Source organism: Gobio gobio (genome assembly GCF_949357685.1).
Source record: "Gobio gobio genome assembly, chromosome: 6".
NCBI lineage: Eukaryota > Metazoa > Chordata > Actinopteri > Cypriniformes > Gobionidae > Gobio > Gobio gobio.
In genome coordinates, this window is record NC_137102.1 from 51510264 (window position 1) to 51534702 (window position 24439).

At 38.0% G+C, this 24439-nt stretch overlaps 1 protein-coding gene across 1 annotated transcript; it reads right to left on the reverse strand.

Annotated features, from left to right (window-relative positions):
* Window positions 1–14071: 14071 nt before the first annotated feature.
* snorc (secondary ossification center associated regulator of chondrocyte maturation) lies at window positions 14072–23848 on the reverse strand. The gene is made up of 3 exons (XM_079819993.1): window positions 23693–23848; window positions 15277–15438; window positions 14072–15095 (listed from the first exon to the last, which is right to left on the reverse strand). The coding sequence occupies exons 1-3, from the start codon at window positions 23775–23777 to the stop codon at window positions 14986–14988; spliced, it is 357 nt and encodes a 118-aa protein (XP_079676119.1). The 5' UTR covers window positions 23778–23848; the 3' UTR covers window positions 14072–14985.
* Between the last annotated feature and the right edge of the window lie 591 nt (window positions 23849–24439).

The following is a 24439-nucleotide window of genomic DNA, read 5'->3' on the forward strand; positions in this document are numbered from 1 at the left end:
TGTCGTTCGAGACCCGTAAGACCTCCGTTCATATTCGGAACACAAATTAAGATATTTTTGTTGAAAGCTGATGGCTGAGAAAGGCTTCAGATAGGCCTCCATTGGCATTCAGTACACTTATACTCCCAAGACCGATAAAAGGCACTTAAAATGTCGTTACAAAGTCCATCTCACCACAGTGACTCTACAATAATCTTACGATGCGACGACAATAGTTTTTGTGCGCAAAAAAAAATCAAAATAACACCTTTATCCAGCTTGTTATTGCCTTCCGCGTGTGCCTCCACGACGCATGCGCGAGAATATGACGTAGCGCCGGGGTTCGGGAATCCATGAAATGCACACTCTAACCCCATTTTGAGCACTACGCCGAGACCTAAAGCACGATCAATGTAGAATCCAACAGCTGAGATACGCATGTCTTCCTCTGATTGTAAACAAATCACTTCTGGGTCATCTGTCCGAACGCCGGATCTGCGTCATATTCTCGCATCTGCGGGAACTCCCTTGGTAAGTAATAGGGTCGTAGAAATACAGATAAAAGCCTGACGACCACTGTATTACACCAACTTTTGTTAACGTAAAGACATAATCCTCCACCAAGTGATTTAACCGTCACAGTTGGATCTCTGTCCAAACGATAGGGTTCCCCAGATAAGAGTCTTGTTCGTTGAGCCATGTTTCCGTGAAAGCGAGAAGACATGCTCCTCTATACTCATTTGCCCGAAGCTCATCCAGTTTATTTCGGATTGACTGAACATTAGCCAGCATAACTGTAGGGAGAGGTATACGGCGATGGCCTTGTCTCTTCAATATCTGGCTCACACCACCGCGGCTCCCCCTCTTCCTCACCCCTTTCGGTTTGGATACCCATTCTCGGTTTGCCGTGGTAGATTCCGACTAGATCATTTCTGCTGGAAACGCCGCCAGAGGATCCACAGTACCCTGTCCAGAGTTTCGTAAGAGTAGCAGAAACTCACGGCTATACGACAGAGGTTCACTCGCATGAAACACTTAAAAAGTAGCAAAAAACGTTTAAAAAAAGAAAAGGTCCGTCATATTAAAAACTGCACGCACGCTTCCCAAACTGCTGCTGCGTGTCGCCATGCACAGCGCCACAATATTGACTATTCCCACACCATCCCAACCGTGAAGCATGGCGGTGGAAACATCATTCTTTGGGGATGCTTTTCTGCAAAGGGGACAGGACAACTGTACCATATTGAGGGGAGGATGGATGGGGTCATGCATCGCGAGATCTTGGCCAACAACCTCCTTCCCTCAGTAAGAGCATTGAAGATGGGTCGTGGCCAGTGATGGGAATAACGGCGTTACAGATAAACGGCGTTACTAACGGAATTATTTTTTTCAGTAACGAGTAATCAAACGAATTACTGTTTCTCCCGTTACAACGCCGTTAGCGTTACTGAGGGAAAAAATGCGGCGTTAGTCGCGTTACTATAATTGAGCTCACAGAAGCGCTTTTCATCCGAACAGGCTCTCTGTCAGTCGGACCTGCAACGTGTGTGCGTGTGCGCGCGCACCAGCCATGCGTGTTGGGGGTGGGTTGGGTGGTACACATAACTGATGATGATTGGTGGGTGGAAGACAAGGTTGAAGTTGATAGGTTGAGTTCACACCTATTTTTTTCACGGTCTATGGTTCACACACACACACACACACACACACACACACACCTATGACGCACACGCATATGCACATTCAGCGATGGTCCAACGACTTCAAAGGTAGCTTTTCGCAAATCGCAAAAAATAAAAACCCAGGTGATAACGTGAGCTCCACTACCAAAGGAAAGTATAGTACTGATAATATTTACACAATATTTGTCTCTCACATTGTCCCACAGCAACATTACAATAGTGCACATTAATGTACAATGTTTTATAATAATAATTTATTCTATTTAGTGTCCAATTCATTCATTTAACATATCTAATATTGGGGGCATCCAAGTTATTTGACATATTTGAACATTTGGAAAGAAAAAAAAAAAGTAACGCAGTAATTACTTTCCCTGGTAATTAGTTACTTTTATAATGATGTAACTCAGTTACTAACTCAGTTACTATTTGTAAGAAGTAACTAGTAACTATAACTAATTACTTTTTTAAAGTAACGTGCCCAACACTGGTCGTGGCTGGGTCTTCCAGCATGACAACGACCCGAAACTCACAGCCAGGGCAACTACGGAGTGGCTCCGTAAGAAGCATCTCAAGGTCCTGGAGTGGCCTAGCCAGTCTCCAGACCTGAACCCCATAGAAAATCTTTGGAGGGAGCTGAAAGTCCGTATTGCCCAGCGACAGCCCCGAAACCTGAAGGATCTGGAGAAGGTCTGTATGGAGGAGTGGGCCAAAATCCCTGCTGCAGTGTGTGCAAACCTGGTCAAGAACTACAGGAAACGTATGATCTCTGTAATTGCAAACAAAGGTTTCTGTATCAAATATTAAGTTCTGCTTTTCTGATGTATCAAATACTTATGTCATGCAATAAAATGCAAATTAATTACTTAAAAATCATACAATGTGATTTTCTGGATTTTTGATTCATTTTTGATTCATCAATTTAGATTCCGTCTCTCACAGTTGAAGTGTACCTATGATAAAAATTACAGACCTCTACATGCTTTGTAAGTGGGCAAACCTGCAAAATCGGCAGTGTATCAAATACTTGTTCTCCCCACTGTAATAAAGTACTATTCCTGAGAAAAACTACTCAATTACAGTAACGAGAGTATTTGTAATTCGTTACTTTACACCACTGATGGCGAGTCACGCAGGGACTGTGCTCCTCTGCAGCGGTTCCTACCAGTCTGGTCTGAAACAGTCCCAATATAAACACTTATAAGTGTACCATAATGATTCAGGGTCAAAAAGACAAAAACATGCTTTTTCATGTTGTACATTCTCATTATATAATTTTTGTGAATCTTGAACACCAAAAAAAGTTACGGACAGCAGCTTTAAGGCCCTGCCCACAAGAACAAGGGTATTTTCAAAACCGCAGCTTTTTCTACGCGGTTTGGCTGTTCGTCCACACGCAAACCAAACGCAGTATCCGGTAACTGAAAACTCCGGCCAGGGTGAAGATTTTTAGAAACTCAGGTTGCAGCGTTGTCGTGTAGATGGTGAAACCGGATATTCCGGCTTGTGAAGTCGAAGGCGCTATCCCAAATGGCACCCTAAACCCTTGAGGTCTTCCTCTGAGTCTGCACTTTCACAACGTAATGCCGCTTTGACTGCCGGGAAGAAGTCCGCTGCGTAACCCGCACCAGTGTGGGCTCAGCAGAAGTGCGCATCGAGGGCGCATATCGACCTCAAAGGGGGTGCTCGCGAGCACCCTTCTGAGGCCTAAAATGATAAATTGGACACCCTGCGGTCTCATGGACTTAACGGACACATGCATGCAGCGACAATTGTAAGTCCACAAGACCGAAAGTGCACATTAAGTGTGCCATTTGGGATAGGGTCGAAGTGTGCGCCGTTCTCCCCTTTGTTTGACGTCAGATTGTTCGCCGTTATCTCTTTTGTTTACATGAGTCGAGTCTATGCAATGGCGGACGTAGCTTTTAATAACTCTGCTAACAGCACTTATCACATGTACACAGATACACGCGCAGTTATCTCATTGTACTGCAGAACAGAGGAGACATGCGTTTCTTCAACTAGGGGCACTTTTAGCCATGTGAAGTTGAAAAGTCACATAACTGATATCTAAACGACAAGAATTGGAAAGATTAGAACATTTACATAGCACAACTCCCACTCAATCTAATTGGTCTGCTTTATGCCATGCCAGAGCCGAACTAAATCTTGATTACACCAATCATATTAAAAAATTATTGTTTCTTTCCAAACAAAACGATTATGAACATGCAAACAAGTCTGGTAGACTGTTAGCATATCAGATTTTAAAAAATCATGCTGAGAGAACAATTAAGTCCCTAAAGTTGTCGGATGGTATCACTACGTACGATCCTGCACTTATAAACAATGCTTTTGAATCCTATTATGAATCATTATATTGCTCACAAAACAGTGCTACACAAGTAGATTTCGAGACTTTTTTTTTAACAATATTTCTCTCTCAGTTATTTCAGATGAAGACCGAAATTACCTTAACTCGCCTATGACTTCAGAAGAGGCCATCTAACAAATCGCCAGGACCTGACGGTTTCCCCCAGGAATTTTATAAATCATTTTGGCCTGAACTTTCTAATATTTTTATGCCTGCTTTACAAGCTGTTTTAGATCAAAGTACAATACCTGAAACATGGAAAACGGCAAATATCTGCCTAATACTTAAGAAGGACAAAGACCCACAAGACTGTGCATCATACAGGCCAATAAGTCTTCTTAATGCAGACACTAAAATTAGGCTAAAGTTCTTGCATGTAGACTGGAGAGCATACTACCTAAGATAGTTAAACCAGACCAGACAGGGTTTGTGAAATCCCGTTACGGCACTGACAATATACGCAGACTCTTAACTGTTATTAATTTTGTTCAAAAGGAAAGGCACCCTGCACTTGTTCTCTCCCTTGATGCTGAAAAAGCTTTTGACTTTTTGTTTGCCACACTGAAGAAATTTAACTTGGGGGATAATTTTATCAGATTGGTGGAGTTGCTTTACTCTAATTCTAAAGCTGCAGTAGTTGCGAATGGTCTCACTTCGGCTCCGTTATGTATAGGGAGAGGCACAAGGCAGGGTTGTCCCCTTTCATCCTTGCTATTCGCTCTAGTTATTGAACCCCTAGCAGAACTTATTAGACAGAGCAAAAATTTCCATGGCATTACAGTGGGAGGAGAAGATCATCGAGCATCATTATATGCTGATGACGTATTGATATTTATGTCTAAACCAGATCAATCTATTCCTGTATTATTGGAATGTATTTCTTACTACAGTAGTCTCTCTGGCTATAAAATAAACCTTTCCAAATCCATTGCATTACCTTTAAATATCTCTTCTTTAGAACACCTAAAATTAATCTCCCCTTTTCAAATATCAAAGAATGGCTTCAGATATCTTGGCATTTTTATCACAGCTTCACTTGATGATCTTATAAACAATAATTATAGTCCTCTTATAGAAAAAATTAAGGTTAATTTGAAAACCTGGGGTTTACTTCCAATTTCGTTTCTAGGGAGAATAAATGTAATAAAAATGAATATCCTACCCAAGCTTTTATATTTATTTCAATCTATACCTAGTTATTTAGCAAGTTCTTTTTTCAAAGACTTCAATAAACACCTTTCAAAGTTTATATAATAAAATGCCTCAGATCAAAATTTCCAAATTAATGAATCCAACAGACAAAGGTGGAATCGCCTTGCCTTATCTCCAGTTATATTACTGGGCAGCCCAGATTAAAAGCATGATTAGCTGATGCAGTGAGAGGACCAACTCTATCTGGTATAATATGGAAGCAGAAGCTTGCTCTCCACTATCAATAAGATTTTTTACCATTTGTTAAGAACTATACAAAGCTAAAAAATATCTCAGAATCTTAAACCATATCAAACACTCTTCGGGCCTGGAGAGATATTAAATCCTATTTTAAAATATCCGCCTCTCTTTCCCTGTCCTTTCCACTATCTTTTAACCCAGATAACATTACAAAATATTGGTCTTTCGGTGTGGCTAAAACTGGGAATTTCTCAAATCTCTTGTCTATTTTCAGAGGGCACACTAAAGTCTTTCCAACAGATTGTGGAACAATATAAAGTCCCAAAGTCAATTTTTTACAAATATCTTCAGTTGCGACACTTTTTCAAACTAAAGATTGACAAAGGAGAGTTAAGAATGGTTATAACCGAGATAGAAGACCTATTACTAAACCCAGTCTGTTTAAAGGGATCAATATCAAGGACATATGACATATTGTCTAGCAATTGTACCTCTGCCTTGCCGGGAATGAAGGGTGTCTGGGAGAGAGACATTGGTCAAAACATTGAAGAGAATGACTGGGCTGTTGTATGTGATAACGTGTACCCTAAATGTACCTCTCTTGGGATCCATGAGCTCAATTTCAAATTCTTTAAAGCAGCACTAGGTAGGTTTTGCTCTCGGGGTCCCCCTACAGTTGGGAAACAGTATTGTCCTCTACTACTGTTGTAAACTCTGTCATTCTACATCAGGGGATGCATCGCACGTGCATTTGTTGACATGACAACCATGATAGCCCTGAACACTGCAGCAGGAGTTCGCATGCAGATGTTCTGCTTGCGTCGCGTGTGAAATGTCTTCATCCCAGGTACAGTGGCATATGTTTCAGCATGTCATATGAATATAATTTCATGGGTTTTATTTTTTTTTCAAACGCCAAATGATCGTGATGCTCACGTTTACAAGCCAGCGTCATTATAGTAGCCTAGTCTATTGGTTCCCGTTTTACAGAATCTATATGATACTTCAATTCAATGTTTGAGTGGTAGGTAATAACCATATATCGTCAATATTATAATATCAAGCTACCATAGATGAATCTGCAAATTTGAAAAATCGATTTGCATTATAGCTTGAGGCAAGACAAATATCACAGACATGTTAGGTATCCTAAAATATGATTTTGTACGTCATATGTAAGAATGTAGCCCCTCCTCCTTCAGCTCACGCCAACGAGCAAACGCTGGCCCAATGTTGATCCTCGTCCTGCCTTTAATCCGATCACTTTCTCGTTTCCTCTTTTTGCTTTCCTCCGACAAAACCTTTGCTTTCTTATTTGTCTGTGCTGCTTCGGCCATGACTAACATCCGGCAAACAAACGATAGTTGGGCTCGCACGCCAAATTTAAGGTGGTGGAAGTGACGTATATGCCGTAAAGCAGTCGAATTTTATAGTTCTTTTTGTTCTCGGGTTACTACCCGAAACACGAAGTTTAAAAGTACAATTCACGAGTTCACACTTACATCAAATTAAATAGAGTAAAGATTATGCGTATTTGGCGTGCTGTCCAGGGGAGGGCTCCGGGCTCGGAATTTTGGCCCGAACCCAGAGTATCCCCCCCGTGATAGAGATAGTCTATAACTAGACTGTATTTTATTTTGGATTGTGTTGATGTCTAATAACAGTTTATTAAAATCAAAGTGAGGAGATGGGGTGGTGGAGGGATGCTAAAATAAAAACGGTCAACGAAAGAAGGTAAATATGCTGTATATATACACACCTCTTATCGTTGATTAAAGCGATTAGCTTGATGTGCTCCACATGTGTTTAATTAGGTATAATTATCTGAGGGTGCTACACTTGTGTTTATTTAGTTTTAATTTTCTGAATGTGCTTCTCCCGAAATTTGTTTATAAAACATCCATTAAAAACGATACAGACCCCGTCAGGCTATGGCAGACGTGTCATTCAACCTATTGTAAGTCGATGTATCATCACAAGAGTCTTGAAAATATATTATAAAGGTTGAAAAGTTACCTAATGCTGCTTTAATAGGATATATCTTACACCGATGCGTATTAAGATGTTTATTAATGCTACAGGCCTGTGCTTCAGGTGTAATAAAGACAAAGGTACTTTCATGCATTGTTTTTGGCACTGTGATAAAATTTTGTCATCCTGAAAAAAAGTACATAGTGTAATGGAAGATCTTCTTGGACAACACTTCCATATGACCCCAGCTTTGTATTTACTGAATCTTAATGTGAACAGTTTGTTTAAAAAAGATGTAATACAACTATTTTTTTGTCCTGATATACTTAGCTAAAAAATGCATTCTGTTACTTTGGTCTGCATCACAGGCTCCATCCCTTAAAATGTGGACATCTCAGATCGCTACATGGTTACCACTTGAAAAGCTTATTTACGATCAAAAATCTGATCAATTTTGGCTGATATGGTCTACCCTTTGGGAATATATAAAGGGACTCCCTTAATTTGTATACCAAACTGCTGTTATCTCTGCTAATCCTTTTTTTTTATTTCCTTTTTAAAAGATGCTCTAAATCACTGCTACTGTTTAACTGTGGCTGTTATTGATTTATTATTTGTTTATTTTTTACTTCCTGTTTCACATGAAACCATGTAACATGAATAGAACTTTATGTTGTGTACTGTGATATTGTTAATGTTAATCTTATACTGTGGGCAAGTAATAATAAAAAATTAATAAATAAATAAAAAAGTCACATAACACAGTCTCATACGTTTCAATAATTTGTCTAGTTTTATGGTCTGTAAGAGGAAAAACTTAGATTACAAGAGAAATTGTTATTATTGTACATTTTTCTGACCTGCAATGAACAAATGTAATTTACACCACAGCTCAATATATAGCTGTTAATTAAAAATAGAATAACTTATGCCACTCAAGAATTCAATCATTTTTGTATCTAGTTTGACCAGTTTGTCCACAATGTACAATAATACATTTGGCATTGAGATAAATTAACTGCCCTAAGAACCAAATGCTGTAAACTGTACACCTGTCACACTCTGAAAGGTAATATTGGTTTGGGTAAGAGCTTATTAGAAAATAAATAACTTAAATTTTTATATTAAGTAGAGCATGATCTCATAAATTGTGGATACATTTTAATGTGTGATTAGAACATTTTAAGTATTTTTTTTAAATACTTTTTTGTGTTGTGGAAATGACAATGAATTAACGTGAATGTAGAGAAACAGTAGATAAATATGAAAAGTAATGTAATATATTATAATATAAAAATTATTACACAAATCTACTCTGACAATCCATATCAATTGTACTTTGTAATCATAAATCTAATTTCCACCACATGCTGTAATTTCAAACAAAGAGGGCAGTGTGGTGGAAATGACATTTCTGTAGTTTTTTGTGAAAAAATGGAAGATAGCTTCACTGATTAGCTTTGAATTAATACTTAGCATGCAAAATACTCTTATTTAACTTAAAATGTTTCGCTTTTTAAAAACACCCTTGAAGGTACAGCATGTTTGGAAATGACGTAGAATAAATAAATGAACTGTTCAAACCATATTTAGCTTGATTTTTCTTCATTTGTTGTTGATGAAAATGTGAATTCCCTCCATGTCCAACATGTGCTCCGATGTCACTGAATATTTCCATAGAATCACCTAAACAATCTTTCATACAAACTATTTAAAAGGTATTATTTACAGTGCTGTGGTGGAAATGACACCAATACTGTGCGACAGCTATATTTTGTATAAAAAGTAATATTGATAGTGGTTTCACATTAAATATTATAATGTATCTTAATTATTTTACTAGTGCTTAATTCAAGTGCATTAATAGTTACCAGATGAGTCATATTTTTAAACTGTATATTTGTTGTTGAAGTTAAAAAGTCTGGGTGTGCGACAAGGAGAAAACAGTGATTTTAACACCTATTAGGAGGTTAAAAAGTATGGGGGAAAACAAATCATAATAGAAAGGTAGTAAAAAACTATTTAAGGTGGTTTTATTGTTAGCTTGACAAAGAAAGAGGAATTTGTCCAAAATGATATGTATTTTTAAAAATAAAGAATGCACCCCACAATACAATAATACAAAATAGTAAAGCATGTGTGTGTGAAGCTATTAAAGTCTACTTGGGCCCTGCCCCTGTGTATACAGTTACCTGTCACTGAGTCCAAAGTAAATGAACTTGTAGAAGGGTTTCACCGAGCCCATGGCATCCCCCAATCATAGCGTGTTTTTGCGTTTTCATTTCGACAGCGATTTTTTTAAACCGTGCTTGTGTGGACACGATTGTTTTTTAAAACGAAAAGGAAAAACTTGTAAAATACCCGTGTATGTGTGGACTAGGCCTAATGCTGCCTTCACGTGCTCTCGGAATTATCGTAAATACGAGTTTCCTAGGTAAACATTGCACATGAACGCCCTCACATATTGAATCTTGAATGCAATGAGCTCGTAATCACGACTTAAGAAATCGGAATTATCAAATTTCCGATAGCACGTGAAGGCAGCATTAGCTACGCGTTTGAATGAGTGAGCTATTCATTTCCTCGCTAGATTTATTCAAAACAAGAGTTTTGGGGGGTTTTGGTTTCAAAATAAAGGTCTATAAAACTATGTTTTCAGGCATGTCCATCTAGGGCATTAGCTAGTTGGTATTTGATGCAGAAAATGGCCTCTGGTCTTCTTTGCAGTATGAACATTTAGGGTTGCAGAGCACTGCTTTCTTAACTGGGCCAAATCACAATTCATCAACAAGACATATTAAGATATTTTTGAATAAATGTATCAGTTTTAAAATAAAAAAACAGTTTAAAACTTTGCACATGCAGTGCACAATACGTTTTAAATAACTTTTTTTTAATTAAACATATTTAGTCATTTTACATTTAACATTGGTTTTATTGTGACATCACTTTAAGTCTCAACATAAAACATCCTTCAGTTTTCAGTCTCAATCATTTTTCAAATAAAACAGACTGGTTCCTAATTTTTACTCAAGAATCCCTTTGTTAAATTGTATTTATGTAACAGACCCATTTTCAATCATCATAGCCTACATCATATTTAACCATAAATGAACATACATCTAAATGTGTTAATGTTAAAAACATTTAATCGAAATGACATAATTAGCAAGGCATATAAATTAAATAATCTTGTTCAGATATTGTCTCAGTCCCACTTATCTCTATTGCTCTGCAGAAACCAAAATATTATATTAAATATTATATTATACTGTTTCAAAAGGTAATATATTTATATACTATTATATATATATATTAAGTGAGAAAACATTAGCCTGGTTAAAACCAGACCATTCTCAGTAGTAACTAATTCTCAATTTGCCGGAAGTTGTCCGGGTTTTCCCAGGCTAAAAAAACAAGGGAAAATGAAGAAAACGTACTTGGCCAGTACGGGGATCGAACCCGCGACCTTGGCGTTATTAGCACCACGCTCTAACCAACTGAGCTAACCGGCCACGTTCGCAAAAGCTTCCTATACATATTTTGTTCATTTCATTCAATGACATAACGTTCAATTTGTTGTGTCCAAGTGCATTATTTCCTTTTAAAATAATTTGGTAAATGCATAACATATATCACTTTATTCTATGAAACCTATTTAGTTCGAATACATTTTTAGTACATTTAAATTACATTACATACAAACATAAAAACATTACATATTTTGTTATTTTAAACCCTCAAAAATTCAGGTGGTGCGACAGTATGAACAAATGAACAGACAAAACTATTAAAAAAAAAGATTTTTAAAAACACATTTTTTAAGCTTTATTTGTCAATGACCCAAATATATTCCCAAGTATCTTTTATATGTCTTAAATTACATCTTAAAACATACCTACATATATATAAAAACTACATACGCTTACTTACTTGTATATATAGGTCATAGTCCAGTTACGGAAGCATCATTGCGACCGACCTCGTGGCGCAACGGTAGCGCGTCTGACTCCAGATCAGAAGGTTGCGTGTTCAAATCACGTCGGGGTCAATGATTTTTTTTTTAAATCTAAGAAACGAAAAGGAATAGAAAAACACTTGCTCATACTGATGAGACATAGAGAGCTGCAATACAAATTATTTACAAAATTCCAAATCACATGGATGGACCTTGCATGTTTTTTCAACACAAAGAGGCTTTGTAAATACATACGAGTGAGGATGATGACGACTCTGAAATGAGCGTTGAAGGAGCATCAATATGTTATTAAATCATTTTTTTAGAAAAGTAAAAGGAACACACTTCAATGCCGGAACGTGTGGTAAAGTGAAGAGTAAAAGAAAAAAGTAGGGCTCGTCCGGGATTTGAACCCGGGACCTCTCGCACCCTAAGCGAGAATCATACCCCTAGACCAACGAGCCGACATGCATACAGAATCAAAAAACAGACTAAGTCCTTCATATTTATGTAAAGTTCCTACGGAGAATTTGAAAGATGTTTTTACTGGTAGTCCGCAAAGGTGAGCACAAGTATGCTTTTGTAACCAGGGGCGTCGGACTGGGGGGGTAAAGGGTACCGAGTACCCAGGGCCCGAGGCAGAGGGGGGGCCCTTAGAAGTCAGTTTTCTATACATACATATACATACACTAACATTTGTATAGCATGTACGTATAAAAAATTTCCTGTGCAAAACGAAACTTGTAGTTAGGCACTGGTTTGGTTTTTTAAAAAAAAGTCATTTTCATGCTGTGCAGGGCCCCACCACCCCTCTCGAATCAATGTAAATGGTACGACCCGCAGGTCAGGTGCACCTGCGGTGAATCAGTTAATATAGGTGTGTTCGACATCGGCTGCGGCCGGATGCAACTGATCGGCGAGAGTAGCCGCGTGCAGGCGGAGAGGAGCGGCAAACGGAGACGTGAAGTCGGACACTTTCTGCTTCCCGCAGTGACGCTCGCGCTGTGTTTGCATACTTTATCAGCTGAAGTGAAATAAATGCAATATTTGGCTCCGTTTGCCTTGTCTCCGTTTCTCCGTTGTCTCCTCTTCTGCTGCAGTTCTCCCCAGAGTCAGAAGTTTACATGAAAACACTGTATATGTCCCTCCATTGTCAAAATCTAACACCCTCGAAAACACAGATCGTTACCGCACGCTCTTACATTAAGTACAGGATTGTTATATCTTAATGATTGAAAATTACTTATTTTATTTTACGGAACACACTTCAATCCTAGCTCCCACTCGAACATATAAAGTATTCAGTCCATTTCATCACGAAATTCAAACGATAAATGCTGTTTTGACGCTCTTTAATGTGACGACTGATCACTGTATAGGCGCGCGAGTGCGCGAGTGAACGCGATCATCTCTTCCAGAAGAATAAACATGAATTACTATCTTAAGGTATGTTGAGGATAACACTTACTGAAACGCATCATATGTCGTGTAATCTCAATCAGTGTCTCAATCGCGGAAAGACGTCAAACAGCTTGTAAACAATGTCACGCACGCAGCATCATTTACCTCAGAGTCAGTAGTCCTTCAGTGTCCACAGCTGTTAATTCACTAGAGAAATCAACAATCAACTCTTTCACTAAATATATGCACTATATTAGCCTATATATATATATATATATATATATATATATATATATATATATATATATATATATATATATATATATATATATATATATAATTAGATTTAGGAGTTAATGCAAAAACTAGCCTGATGTGAAGTTATTTGCACACAATGTGTTATTTGAGTGTTGCTTATTATTATATCTAAACATGAATATCAGCTGAATATAGGCTCATGGTTTGGGCTCTGTAGTTAACCTTTAATATTGTAGTAATAATGTGCAAGTAAGGGCTCCCTATATAGTTTACAGCATCTTTAAGAAACTTTTAGTTATAATTTAATTCATTTAAGGACAGACACAATTTTTTCAGTAAACCACTGTTTAATAAAAAATAAATAAAAAGCCATTTTTTAAAACTGCTGAACCGAACCCGTACCGAACTGTGACTTCAAAACCGAGGTACATACCGAACCGTCAGTTTTGTGTACCGTTACCCCTAGTAAGTAGTATTACTTTTGACAATAAAACAAAAATATATTAATTAGAGTGTGGCTTATTTTGTTTACATTTTAAGTGTTTTTATGATAAAAATGCAATACCCCATTGGTATATGGTATTTGGTACGGGGGCCCAGCAAGATGGTTTGTACCCAGGGCCCAAAATTTGGAGCTACGCCCCTGTTTGTAACATCCAATGTTTTTTCCTATTTCACTCAGCTACTTTATTTAACTGTGTGCCACAGACTCAAAATAAACGTCAGACATGGTGACAAACATTGTAACGTTATACAAACTAGATTTTCATTTTGTAATGTAATGCTTGGGAACTATCTATGTTAATGTAACGTTAGCTACTAGGCTACTTCTCCTCAGCATAACCTACTACTCTAATATCGGTCACATTTTACAATAAGGTCTCATTGGTTAACGTTAACTACATATTTGTTGCAGCATTTATTAATACTGTGATTATTCACCCTCGTGTCGTTGTAAATAAAGAGGCAACAACATGCTAAATAACTAATTATTTTGCATTATAACAAATTATTTCATAAAATTGGAAGCTTAAGTGAAAGAAACCACTCTTGGAGGAGGATTAAACATGGTCTTTTAATCTGTTCAGTGACCAATCACAAGGTGACACACAAAGGCATCAGTTTATTTATAAAAGTTCAGTTAAAACACTCACTCTCAAAGACTGCTTTGATTTCTCTCAACACACACACACACACACACACACACACACACACACACACACACACACACACACACACACACACACACACACACACACACACACACACACACACACACACACACACACACTTTATCTTAAACATGATCATTTTACAGAAATCAATGGCAAAAAAATGTATTGGAACTTGGTATGCATTAGAAAAACTGTGGGAAAAAACTGTTGCCCATGAATGGTAAACTATCTTAATATGTCACTAATATCAATAATTTTAACTTCTTTTGAAAATAAAACTACAATCTTTCAGTCTAAACCTAATTACAAGAGGATATCAACATTGATAATATGGTCACACAAAAAATGCACCCATAAGTTCTCTTGATTGCAAGTGCCCTTTTGTTCAGCCTCAGTCTGGTTTGCTTTGTCTTGAGTTTTCATCTTAAAAATAAAGGTTCCACAAGGAAGTTTTCACAGTGATGCCATAGAAGAACCATTTTAGGTTCCTCAAAGAACGTTTCAGTAAACAGTTCTTAAAAGAACCATTTTAATAATCTAAAGAACCTTTTGTGCAATGGAAAGGGTCCATGGATGGTTCTTCATGCCAACAATGACCCTTTATTTTTAAGAGTATACAGGAGAAAGAAACTACAAAACATGCCTCAGAGGAACAGTAAAGAGCAGCTGCAAACAACCATTTCATGAGGGACCTGCCACCAATGAGTTCAGATGGAGGAGAGGAAAAACAAGGAGAGCTAAGAGAAGAGATGAGACTGAGGAAGGGAGAAAATGAAAACACATAAATGTCCCTTCCTAAGAGGCAGTGAACTTTCTGAGCGTGATCACAATGAGAGCGAGAAGAACCGAGGCTCCGAGGAACACCGCGATGACGATAGCTGTGATGGCACCTGGCCCCAGCACAACTGAGAACAGAAATAATACAACTGTCAATCACACACCATAACATTCACTTAACAAAGACGTATACCATATTCAATGGAGAAGGATTAATAACCAAGCCATTTCTGAGCTAGTAAAAATATATAATATGCTCTATTACAGTAAGTGTGATTCAGTATGTGAACACATGTGGAATAACTTTACCGTCCTCATCCAGGGTTTCTGATTGTGTAATTTCATCATAGTCCATGGTGTTTTCCGGCGGGTCCTGGTAAGGGACTTTTGTTGTCGCGTCAATGGCTCCAGCACCGGATAGTGTGTCCTGGTTATCATTCTGCAGTGTAGGGGAGGAATCAGCCACTGTTTCTGATGGAAGGAAAAAACGAAGGCGAATCAAAATGGAATCAAAACAATATATTTAGTTGGAGAATGTTCTTTAAGCTATTTTCACGGAATCATTCCAAAACGGAAAGGAAAAGGACATGGAAACAACATAGTATCATACATCTAAATAATGAAATAATATACAAGTAAGAATACAAAATATATACACTATATTGCCAAAAGTTTTGCGACGCCTGCCTTTACATGAACATGAACTTTAATGACATCCCATTCTTAATCCATTCCGTAGGATTTAATATGGAGTTGGCCCACCCTTTGCAGCTGTAACAGCTTCAACTCTTCTGGGAAGGCTTTCCACAGGTTTAGGAGTGTGTTTATGGGAATTTTTGGCCATTCTTTTAGAAGCGCATTTGTGTGGTCAGGCACTGATGTTGGATGAGAAGGCCTGGCTCACAGTCTCCGCTTTAATTCATCCCAAAGGTGTTCTATCGGGTTGAGGTCAGAACTCTGTGCAGGCCTGTCAAGTTCCTCCACACCAAACTCGCTCATCCATGACTTTTTGGACCTTGCTTTGTGCACTGGTGTGCAGTTATGTTGGAACAGGAAGGGGTCATCCCCAAACTGTTCCCACAAAGTTGGGAGCATGAATTTGTCCAAAATGTCTTGGTATGCTGAAGCATTAAGAGTTCTTTTCACAGAAATTAAGGGGCCTAGCTCAACCCCTGAAAAACAACCCCACACCACAATCCCCCCTCCACCACACTTTACACTTGGCACAATTCAGTCCGGCAAGTACCGTTCTCCTGTTACCCACCAAACCCAGACTCGTTCTTCGGATTGCCAGAAAGAGAAGCGTGAATTTTCACTCCACAGAACACATCTCCACTGCTCTAGTGGCGGCGTGCTTTACGACACTGCATCCGACACTTTGCATAGCACTTGGTGATGTAAGGCTTGGATGCAGCTGCTCGGCCATGGAAACCCATTCCATGAATCTCTCTACGCACTGTTCTTGAGCTAATCTGAAGGCCACACAAAGTATGGAGGTCTGTAGCTATTGAAATATATATATAAGTATTGTCTACAGGTATGAAGGATAATACATAGATGGATGGATGTATGGAGAGATAGAGAAAGATGGACAGATGGACGGATGAATAGAGGGAGAGTGATGGATGGATGTATAAAGAGAGATGGATAGATGTAGAGAGAGATAATAGATATTATATGAATAATGATGGATGGATGGAAAGATGAATGGATGGATAGAACTTAAGGTGTTGCAGATACACTGAAGAACCTTTACGTTAAGAGTGTAAGAAAAGTCTTGTTATTGGCTAAAGTGAGATGGAAAATATTTTTTTCCCCTAAGCATTAAGTACAGGGAATCCATAGGTCTAGAAAGTGGCAAATGTTAGTCGCATTCTGTATGACTCAATGGGCGTCTTTATGGAGGATTAGCACTCGCTTCTCACTATGGCATCCTGTCCATGCGCGTTCCTCCCCTCTTCTCCTCACATCTCTCACTAACATTCCACATCTCCCACAGGCATGGAACAGCCATGCGACTTTTCTCACCAACACCATACTCACGGAGCACAAAGCCCATTTCCTATGTTACTGCTTGCCCACCGTTCCCAAAGGGCACCTTATGGACAAAGGTTCTGACCTCAAAATGAAGGGACAAAGACAGTGAACATGGAAAACGGTGGGATATCTTGACCGGCCCTGTTTGAACAATCTAATGGCACAGGTCAAAACTAATCCAACAAGCAAACACACATAACAGAGTGCTCATTTGTGCAGTGAAAGCACACTTAGGTTTCAAAAATGGAGGTAATGTACTAGCAGCGGACACTTATACAATTTTTCCATGCAATTAAACATAATTAAACATAAACAGAGAGTTGCGGGGATGGCCAACGTATGAGTATTTTTGATAAGTAAATAATAGCTACAAGGAAGAGTACTAAATAAATAAAAAACAAGTAAATAAAAAGATGTATTTAAATAACAAAATAACCAAAGCAACAAGTAAGAATACTAAACAATAAATAAATAAATATGTGATTTATAACTACAAGAAATAAAAAGCTACAAGAATACTAAATGAATAAAAAAAGTAACTGAATAAAAAGAACCCAGGATGATATATTTAACCTCTTAACAGTCACCCCCCTTTTTGAGAATAGTCACTATACAAACTTAAAGTGCTGCAATTCAAGAATGTTTTGGAATATATATACCTAAATTTGGTCTTGTTTTAAAGAAGATTATTATTGAAGCAGATTATTGCTGAAGTGAAAGCATTTCGAAATATGAAAGTATGAAAAAGTTATGGAAGTTTAAATATACTGTAAATTAAAATACTGTACTAAATGTTTTCTATTTTATATAAAATATATATTTTACAAAAAATGTTTTACTCTATCAAAGCCATATGTCTAACCAAGTTGTGTTCCAAATTTGAAGTTGATATCACAAAAATTTAAGTCCCCATGAGATTCTGTGTAGGCGCCATACCAAAAATAGCCACCGGGTGTCACAAATTCCATTGATCTTTTTTTTTAATGCATTTTCCTGTACATTTCTGTAAAAAATATCACTTCCATCACGAAACAGTCACCAAAAATGTAACCTTGAGACTCAGACCTTTCCGGCGATATGTGTTTTGCAAGATTAGAAAAGATTTTGATCATAAAGTAGTTAAAATACATTTTGTAATATGAATAATGACAGCCCGGTAGAAGAATTTAGAGTACCAGTTCCATGGTAACTCAACCTCTGATTTCAAAACGGATGAATTTTGAGTTCATAAGCTTTCGAATGATACCTAATTTATGATAATTACTGAAATATTTGATACGAAAAAAAGGCGATCAAAAAAAGAGCGCCAGGTGACAGTATAGCTACAAGTAACAATACTAAACAAATCATAATAAATAAAAAGAAACTATGAATATATTTAAATAAATAATAACAGCTAAGTAAGAATACTTAAAACATTTTAATAAGTAAATAAAAAGAACCAATGATATATTAAAATAATACAAGTAAGAATACTGAATAAAGTAATAAAGCCAATATATTTAAACAGCTAAATAAGAGCTAAAAGAACTAAACAATGTCAACAAACATAGAGCGCTCATTTTTGCATCGAAAACCCTATTAGGTGTCAAAAATAGACGTATTTACACGTAGCAGCCACTTATACCACCTTTTCATGCCATTAAACAAACTAAAATGCTCATGTTCCACCTTAAATCTTAAAATGAAAGGTTAATATTTGGAGTCATCAAGTTGGGGATGGCCAACGTATGAGTATTTTTAATAATAGTGTGTTTGCTCAGCGAGACACACACTTTCTGGACTTGAAGCAGGCTGTAGGTACGGCACACGGGGCGCTAGGCCAGCGATACATCAATGAGCCCTTCACTCGAGGGTACAAAAAGGTGCTTGTGTGGTCAGAGAGGACGGCTTGAGGCAGAGCAACCAACGGCCTAAACACAGCCAGTGTACTGCAAGTGAAACAAGCTTGTTTATGAAGCCAGTCTGTGGAAAAGCACGCACGTCGGCGTCAGCATGCGCGACCTGTTGATTTGAAAAAGTACACTTTTTTTTTGTGTGTGTGTTTGTCACTTCATGGCCTGCTTAAATATTTATTAAGCAGTGCTTAAACATTTGGCGATAGGAAAAGGCCAAGGACGTTGTCTGGTTTTTTTCTATTTTAACACACAGCAGAGAGATGACAACATTCAGACAGATGCGTGCGAATGACACAATCGTGCGCCACAGTGCGTGTGCCAGGGTGTTGCCTGTGCCCATGTCCTCATCTCACCGTGGTAAAAAAAATACAGAAACGCATTAGTAATGCTCATTTTATGGGGTTTAAGCCCAGCTAACAAAAAAATATTCTAAGGATGTTTTGCTTATGTTCACATTCAGTTATGAAAATGTTATTTCTGAATGTTCTCTGAACATTCAAAATGTCCATTATTTACCGCCATAATAAAAAAAAATTCTCAGCCACCCTCAGCATTTTTTGATAATTTAAAAAAAACTTGCATGGTCCCCAGGATATTTTTATTGTATCATTATCTGTACTCTACTTTTAAACAAAAAACGGTTTTATTCTAGCTTAATGTATGCTTTTTTTATCAACATGTGAATGTGGATATGTTTAATAAATAAAGTTCAGTTCAGTTCAGTTCAATTTTATTTATATAGCACGTTTAAAAACAACCATAGTTGACCAAAGTGCTTAACAAAATTCAAAATCAAAGAGGTAATATACACAAACAATACACAGTATACAATACAAAAGAACCAACAGCACAACAACAAAGTCAAGGTCAAGATATCAAAGCTCAACTTGATTTGAAAGCCAATGCATAGTAATGGGTCTTAAAAATAAAGCCACATTTTGAACAAAAAGCTGAGAAAATCAAGTTTTTTTTATGCTTTTATCGCTTGTTTCTGCTCCTTCGCCTGTTTGCAACCTCTCTCTTGAAGCCAACACGGAAGTGACTTAAACTGCAATTCATCGACTGGCCGCTAGAGACAGGCTCCAGAAGGGAGTCAATCCCATAGAACCCCCATGTTAAAATGCCCAACTTTACCGCAGAAAAAAAATATGTTTACAGCCTGGTCCAAAAAGTGGTTTTGGTCTATCTAATTTTGCCCTTCATGACAACTGTGAGGGGGTGATTTTTTTTTATAACTTTAAATTATAATAAGTTTAAAAGTTCTGCATAATTAAAGGTGCACTATGTAACATTTTTTCAGTAAAATATAAAAAAAAACACTTGGCCAGTGTTATATATTTTGTTCATTTGAGTACTTACAATATCCCGAATGTTTCCAACTATTTGTAAATCGTGAGAAAATTGCTATTTTAACCAAGGAACCGGGACGTGTGAGGGAGTCGCCTGTCAATTGCGTCATATCTGCGTTACCTTCGGGTTCTGGTTTTATTTTGCAGAAACGCTTTACTCTTACTGCAGTGTGAACAAGTGTCATAGCAGCCGCCGAGCGAACGCACAGAGTAACGTCATAACATAATTTTCAACACACTCAAATGTCTCTAATATGATAAACAGAGCTGCGTTACCTCATACTCATGACCGGAAAAGCGGCGCGACTGTGGCATAAAAAAAGTCCCGCCGGCGACTATGCCATAATAACAGTCCCGCTGCTCGCGAGGCGTGTGTTCCGCTCTTCTTTTTAACAATCGCTCCTGCGGCCATGCTCAGCTCCACAACACTCGGTCCTGCTCTGCTTCATACTACAGTAACGTTAATAATCGCATCCATGAACATGATTTCTGCCCGAGTCCTATCCCGATTCTTTTCCCGATTCCCCACCGGCTGTGAGGTGAAGACCACATGTCCCAAGATTCTGCGCTCACACTTGGCGTCATCAAACCATGCTTTTGTTTTGAATAGGCGACCTCAACTGGAGGGAAAACTTACATAGTGCAGCTTTAAGGGCGTGGCCACTTGAGCGATAGGTGGATAGCCGCTGCTGTTTGCAACCAGGCACCTCATCTCCACCCAGGTTCCGCCATTTTTAGTTATCCGTGAGTGACGTGCTGCCAAGATGGCGGTGGCTGGCACCGCCCACTTTGGGCTTCAAAAATACTCTTCAGAAACCTACGGGTGATGTCACAGACACTACATCCATTGTTTTATAAAGTCTATAGTTTTGACCCAGAGATTCTGTACTCTTTCAGAAGATGTGTAATAGCACCCCCTACCGTATAACACTGAAAACACGGAAAGCCTGAAAATTCTGTCAATGCCTGGGAAGAGTTGTCTCATAAATGACGTAAAATACCGTCAATGGCGGGGAAAGAGTAAAAATGTTTAAAACAAATGTTGTTTTCTTGTTTAAATGATTGTCACGGAATTGTTTTAGGAATGTTAACCTCCCTCAGCGGAAACCTCCCTCAGTCTCTCTTGAAGCCAATACGGAAGTGACTTAAACTGCAATTCATCGACTGGCCGCTAGGAACAGGCTCCAGAAGGGAGCAGAATCTCACTTTACAGCAGAAAAAAACATGTTTACAGCCTGGTACAAATTGTGGTTTTGGTCTATACGGCTAATTTTGCCCTTCTCGACAACTGTGAGGGGGTGAATGTTTTTATAACTCATTTGTTTACATTATATAAAGCTTTAAAGTCCTGCATAATTAAGGGCGTGGCCACTTTGAGTGACAGGTGGATTGCCGTTTGTCTGCTGTCTGTTAGTGGTCACATCAGCTCCACCCACGTCCCGCCTCTTTGCCCATTTTCAGTTACCCGGGTGTGACGCGCTGTGACGCGCAGGCAAGATGGCGACGGCCAGCTCGACCCTACTTTACGCTTTAAAGCGGCTCTTCAGAATCCTATGGGTGACGTCACGGACACTACGTCCGTATTTTTTTTACAGTCTATGGTTCTGAAACAAGACATTAAAAAAAACAAAACAACATTGAACGTTTAAACATTTCAGAAAAAACACTCTATGAACAGTGTATAAATGTTTTTGTGCTAACGTTATGAGAACATTATTAAAGACCAGATAACTTTGACCAAACGTTCTACTAACGTTATAGGAAGATATTTGTTCATTACTTTGAAAGAACCTTGCCAGAATGTCAGCTAAAGTTTCGGAGAATGTTCCCTGTTAGATGGTATTATTGATATTATTGATTTTGACTTCTCAGAGGAAAACAAAAATTAAACTGAACTGAGCTGGATGTCGATTATTGTTTTCATTAGAGCTGCTTTACAGCTGAATCAAATTTGTTTTTATAATTGATCAATTTAGCGACATTGACATTGTCATTGAATCAGCATCAACTGAACTGAATCAACATTGGATTGACTTGAGCTGAATAATGACAGTCCTGTCTTCTGTAGAGCTGCTTATAGCTAAAATGAACTAGTTTCTATTTTACAGTTACTGAACTGAATCAACACTGAACTGAATAATGATCGCTGTAGATCTGCTTTACAAATCTCAAATGTGAAGAAGTTTGCATCATTGATTCTGTTATTTTTCTGTTTTATCACTGTGAAGCTGCTTTGAAACAATCTGTACTTTACTCGACTTGATGAACACTGTTCAGCATTACAGAATAAAATATTTTTACTCAATAAAATATGTAAAATAAAGTACAAAATAGCCAATAACATGAAAGTAATGCAAATGAACAGTCGTTATGGTTGCGAGTAAGCATCATGCATTAAAAATTCAGAAACCAAAATTGGCAATTGCCAAAAGAGCAAATTATTATAATGGAAAAAAGACTATTAATATCTTCAATTAATTCAAAGACATATGAAAAGTTCTTCCTCCACAAATTCTGCTATGTACTGGGAATTTATCAAAACAGACAGTGACATCATGATCATCCAGACTTTTTGGAATAATTTCTGCTGCCATGACATCAATGCAAATAAGTTCACATAAAGAAACTGCTCCATCACCACTTGCTTTGGGTCTTGAATGTGTAACAAAACCGTATTAAATCATGTGTTCTGAGTGTCTTCAGCTTATTTTCTCCCAATTTATGAGCAGGTTTGTGATTTTGAATAGGTCTGTATCTTTTGGAAGGTCCTATTTTAGAGATGATGCTCGAAAAAGGCAAATTTTGGTTGTACAAAGAACTTTGTGCTCAGCTGTATATATACATGCCTTGGTTTTCCCCAAGAGTCTAACAAACGAACTCTTTGTCTTTGAACGTACTGAACCCAAGACTAAATTCAGGTTTGACACCTGGATGTGAAAAAGAAAAGGTCTGAGTCATTGAAGACAGTGTGACGTTTCAGTCTGCAAGAGTCTCGCACACTTACGCTGCTGTAAAGACTTGATCCTGCACGGGATTGGTTCAGTGAAACATTTCAATGTCATTTTTGACACTAATGAACCAACCGTTTTTGCCTTTTTTTCATTTAGTTGCCCATGGAAATGATCCTAGCATTTAGGAAAGTTAAGTAAATTTTCTATTCAGTTTTGAAGATCTCACTTTCATGCTCAGCAATGGCTATTGGAAAAGGGCCTTGAAAAACCAAGAGGGTCAACATGCGCCATATGCCCAATTAGAGATTTCAGAGATGAGGTTTTTCTGAACCTTCATAAACATGGGCTCAGTAAAACATTCATCTACACCTCAAGTCAAGAAGCAACACAATTCTCACTCACTTGTCAAAAACCCATTTAAGCTTTCCTAATAATTCAGCACATTTTTGAGAAGTCCATGATTGATTCGATGGGAAGATAGGGATGTTACCTGTCTGCACAAAAGCCATGCAGATGGCCAGAGCAATAAAGAAGGCGAGCCGAGATAAACCTCTTGAACTGCTGCTGACGCCCATGGTTCCTGGTCGGACACTTCTGTTCACCGCTCCTAGACTGGTGCGTTAATGAAAGGACACAGAGAGCAAGTGAGAGACTGAGTGAGAGATGTAGGGGTAGCTGGGTTTAGGTGGGAGGACTCTGTATGGACAGTGCAGACTTTTGTCAACTCTTCTGGTAACTGCCCACCTTATTCAAACCCAGTCTTTCCACTCCTGCAGCACGATGCAGACGGCCTTCATGTCCTAGGCTACTTTTCTGTGGGATCTCGGAGTAGGTATGGAGATGACCAGTGTTCGGGAAAGTTACTTTTCATGCATTACAATATTGTATTACTCAATAAAAAAGTAACTAATTCAGGCCCGGTTCCAGAATCAAATCACTGAGGGTGCTCTAGTAAAGTGCAAATGTAGGCTAAGCAACCATAGCAGTGTAGCCTACAGTGAGAAATGTATGATTATTTATTTACACGTCATCACTTTTACCAATAATTGGAATTTCAAAAATATTTTGCTACAAATGTTTGTCTATTAATCTGCCTTTACATTGCTTTAATGCAATTTGTTTTGTTTGGAGCATAAAAACAAATGTATATATATATATATAAAAAAAATTATATGCTCTGTAGAGGACACCAAAACTATTTATTGAGAAAATTAAAAGACATGAATTGACAAAAACA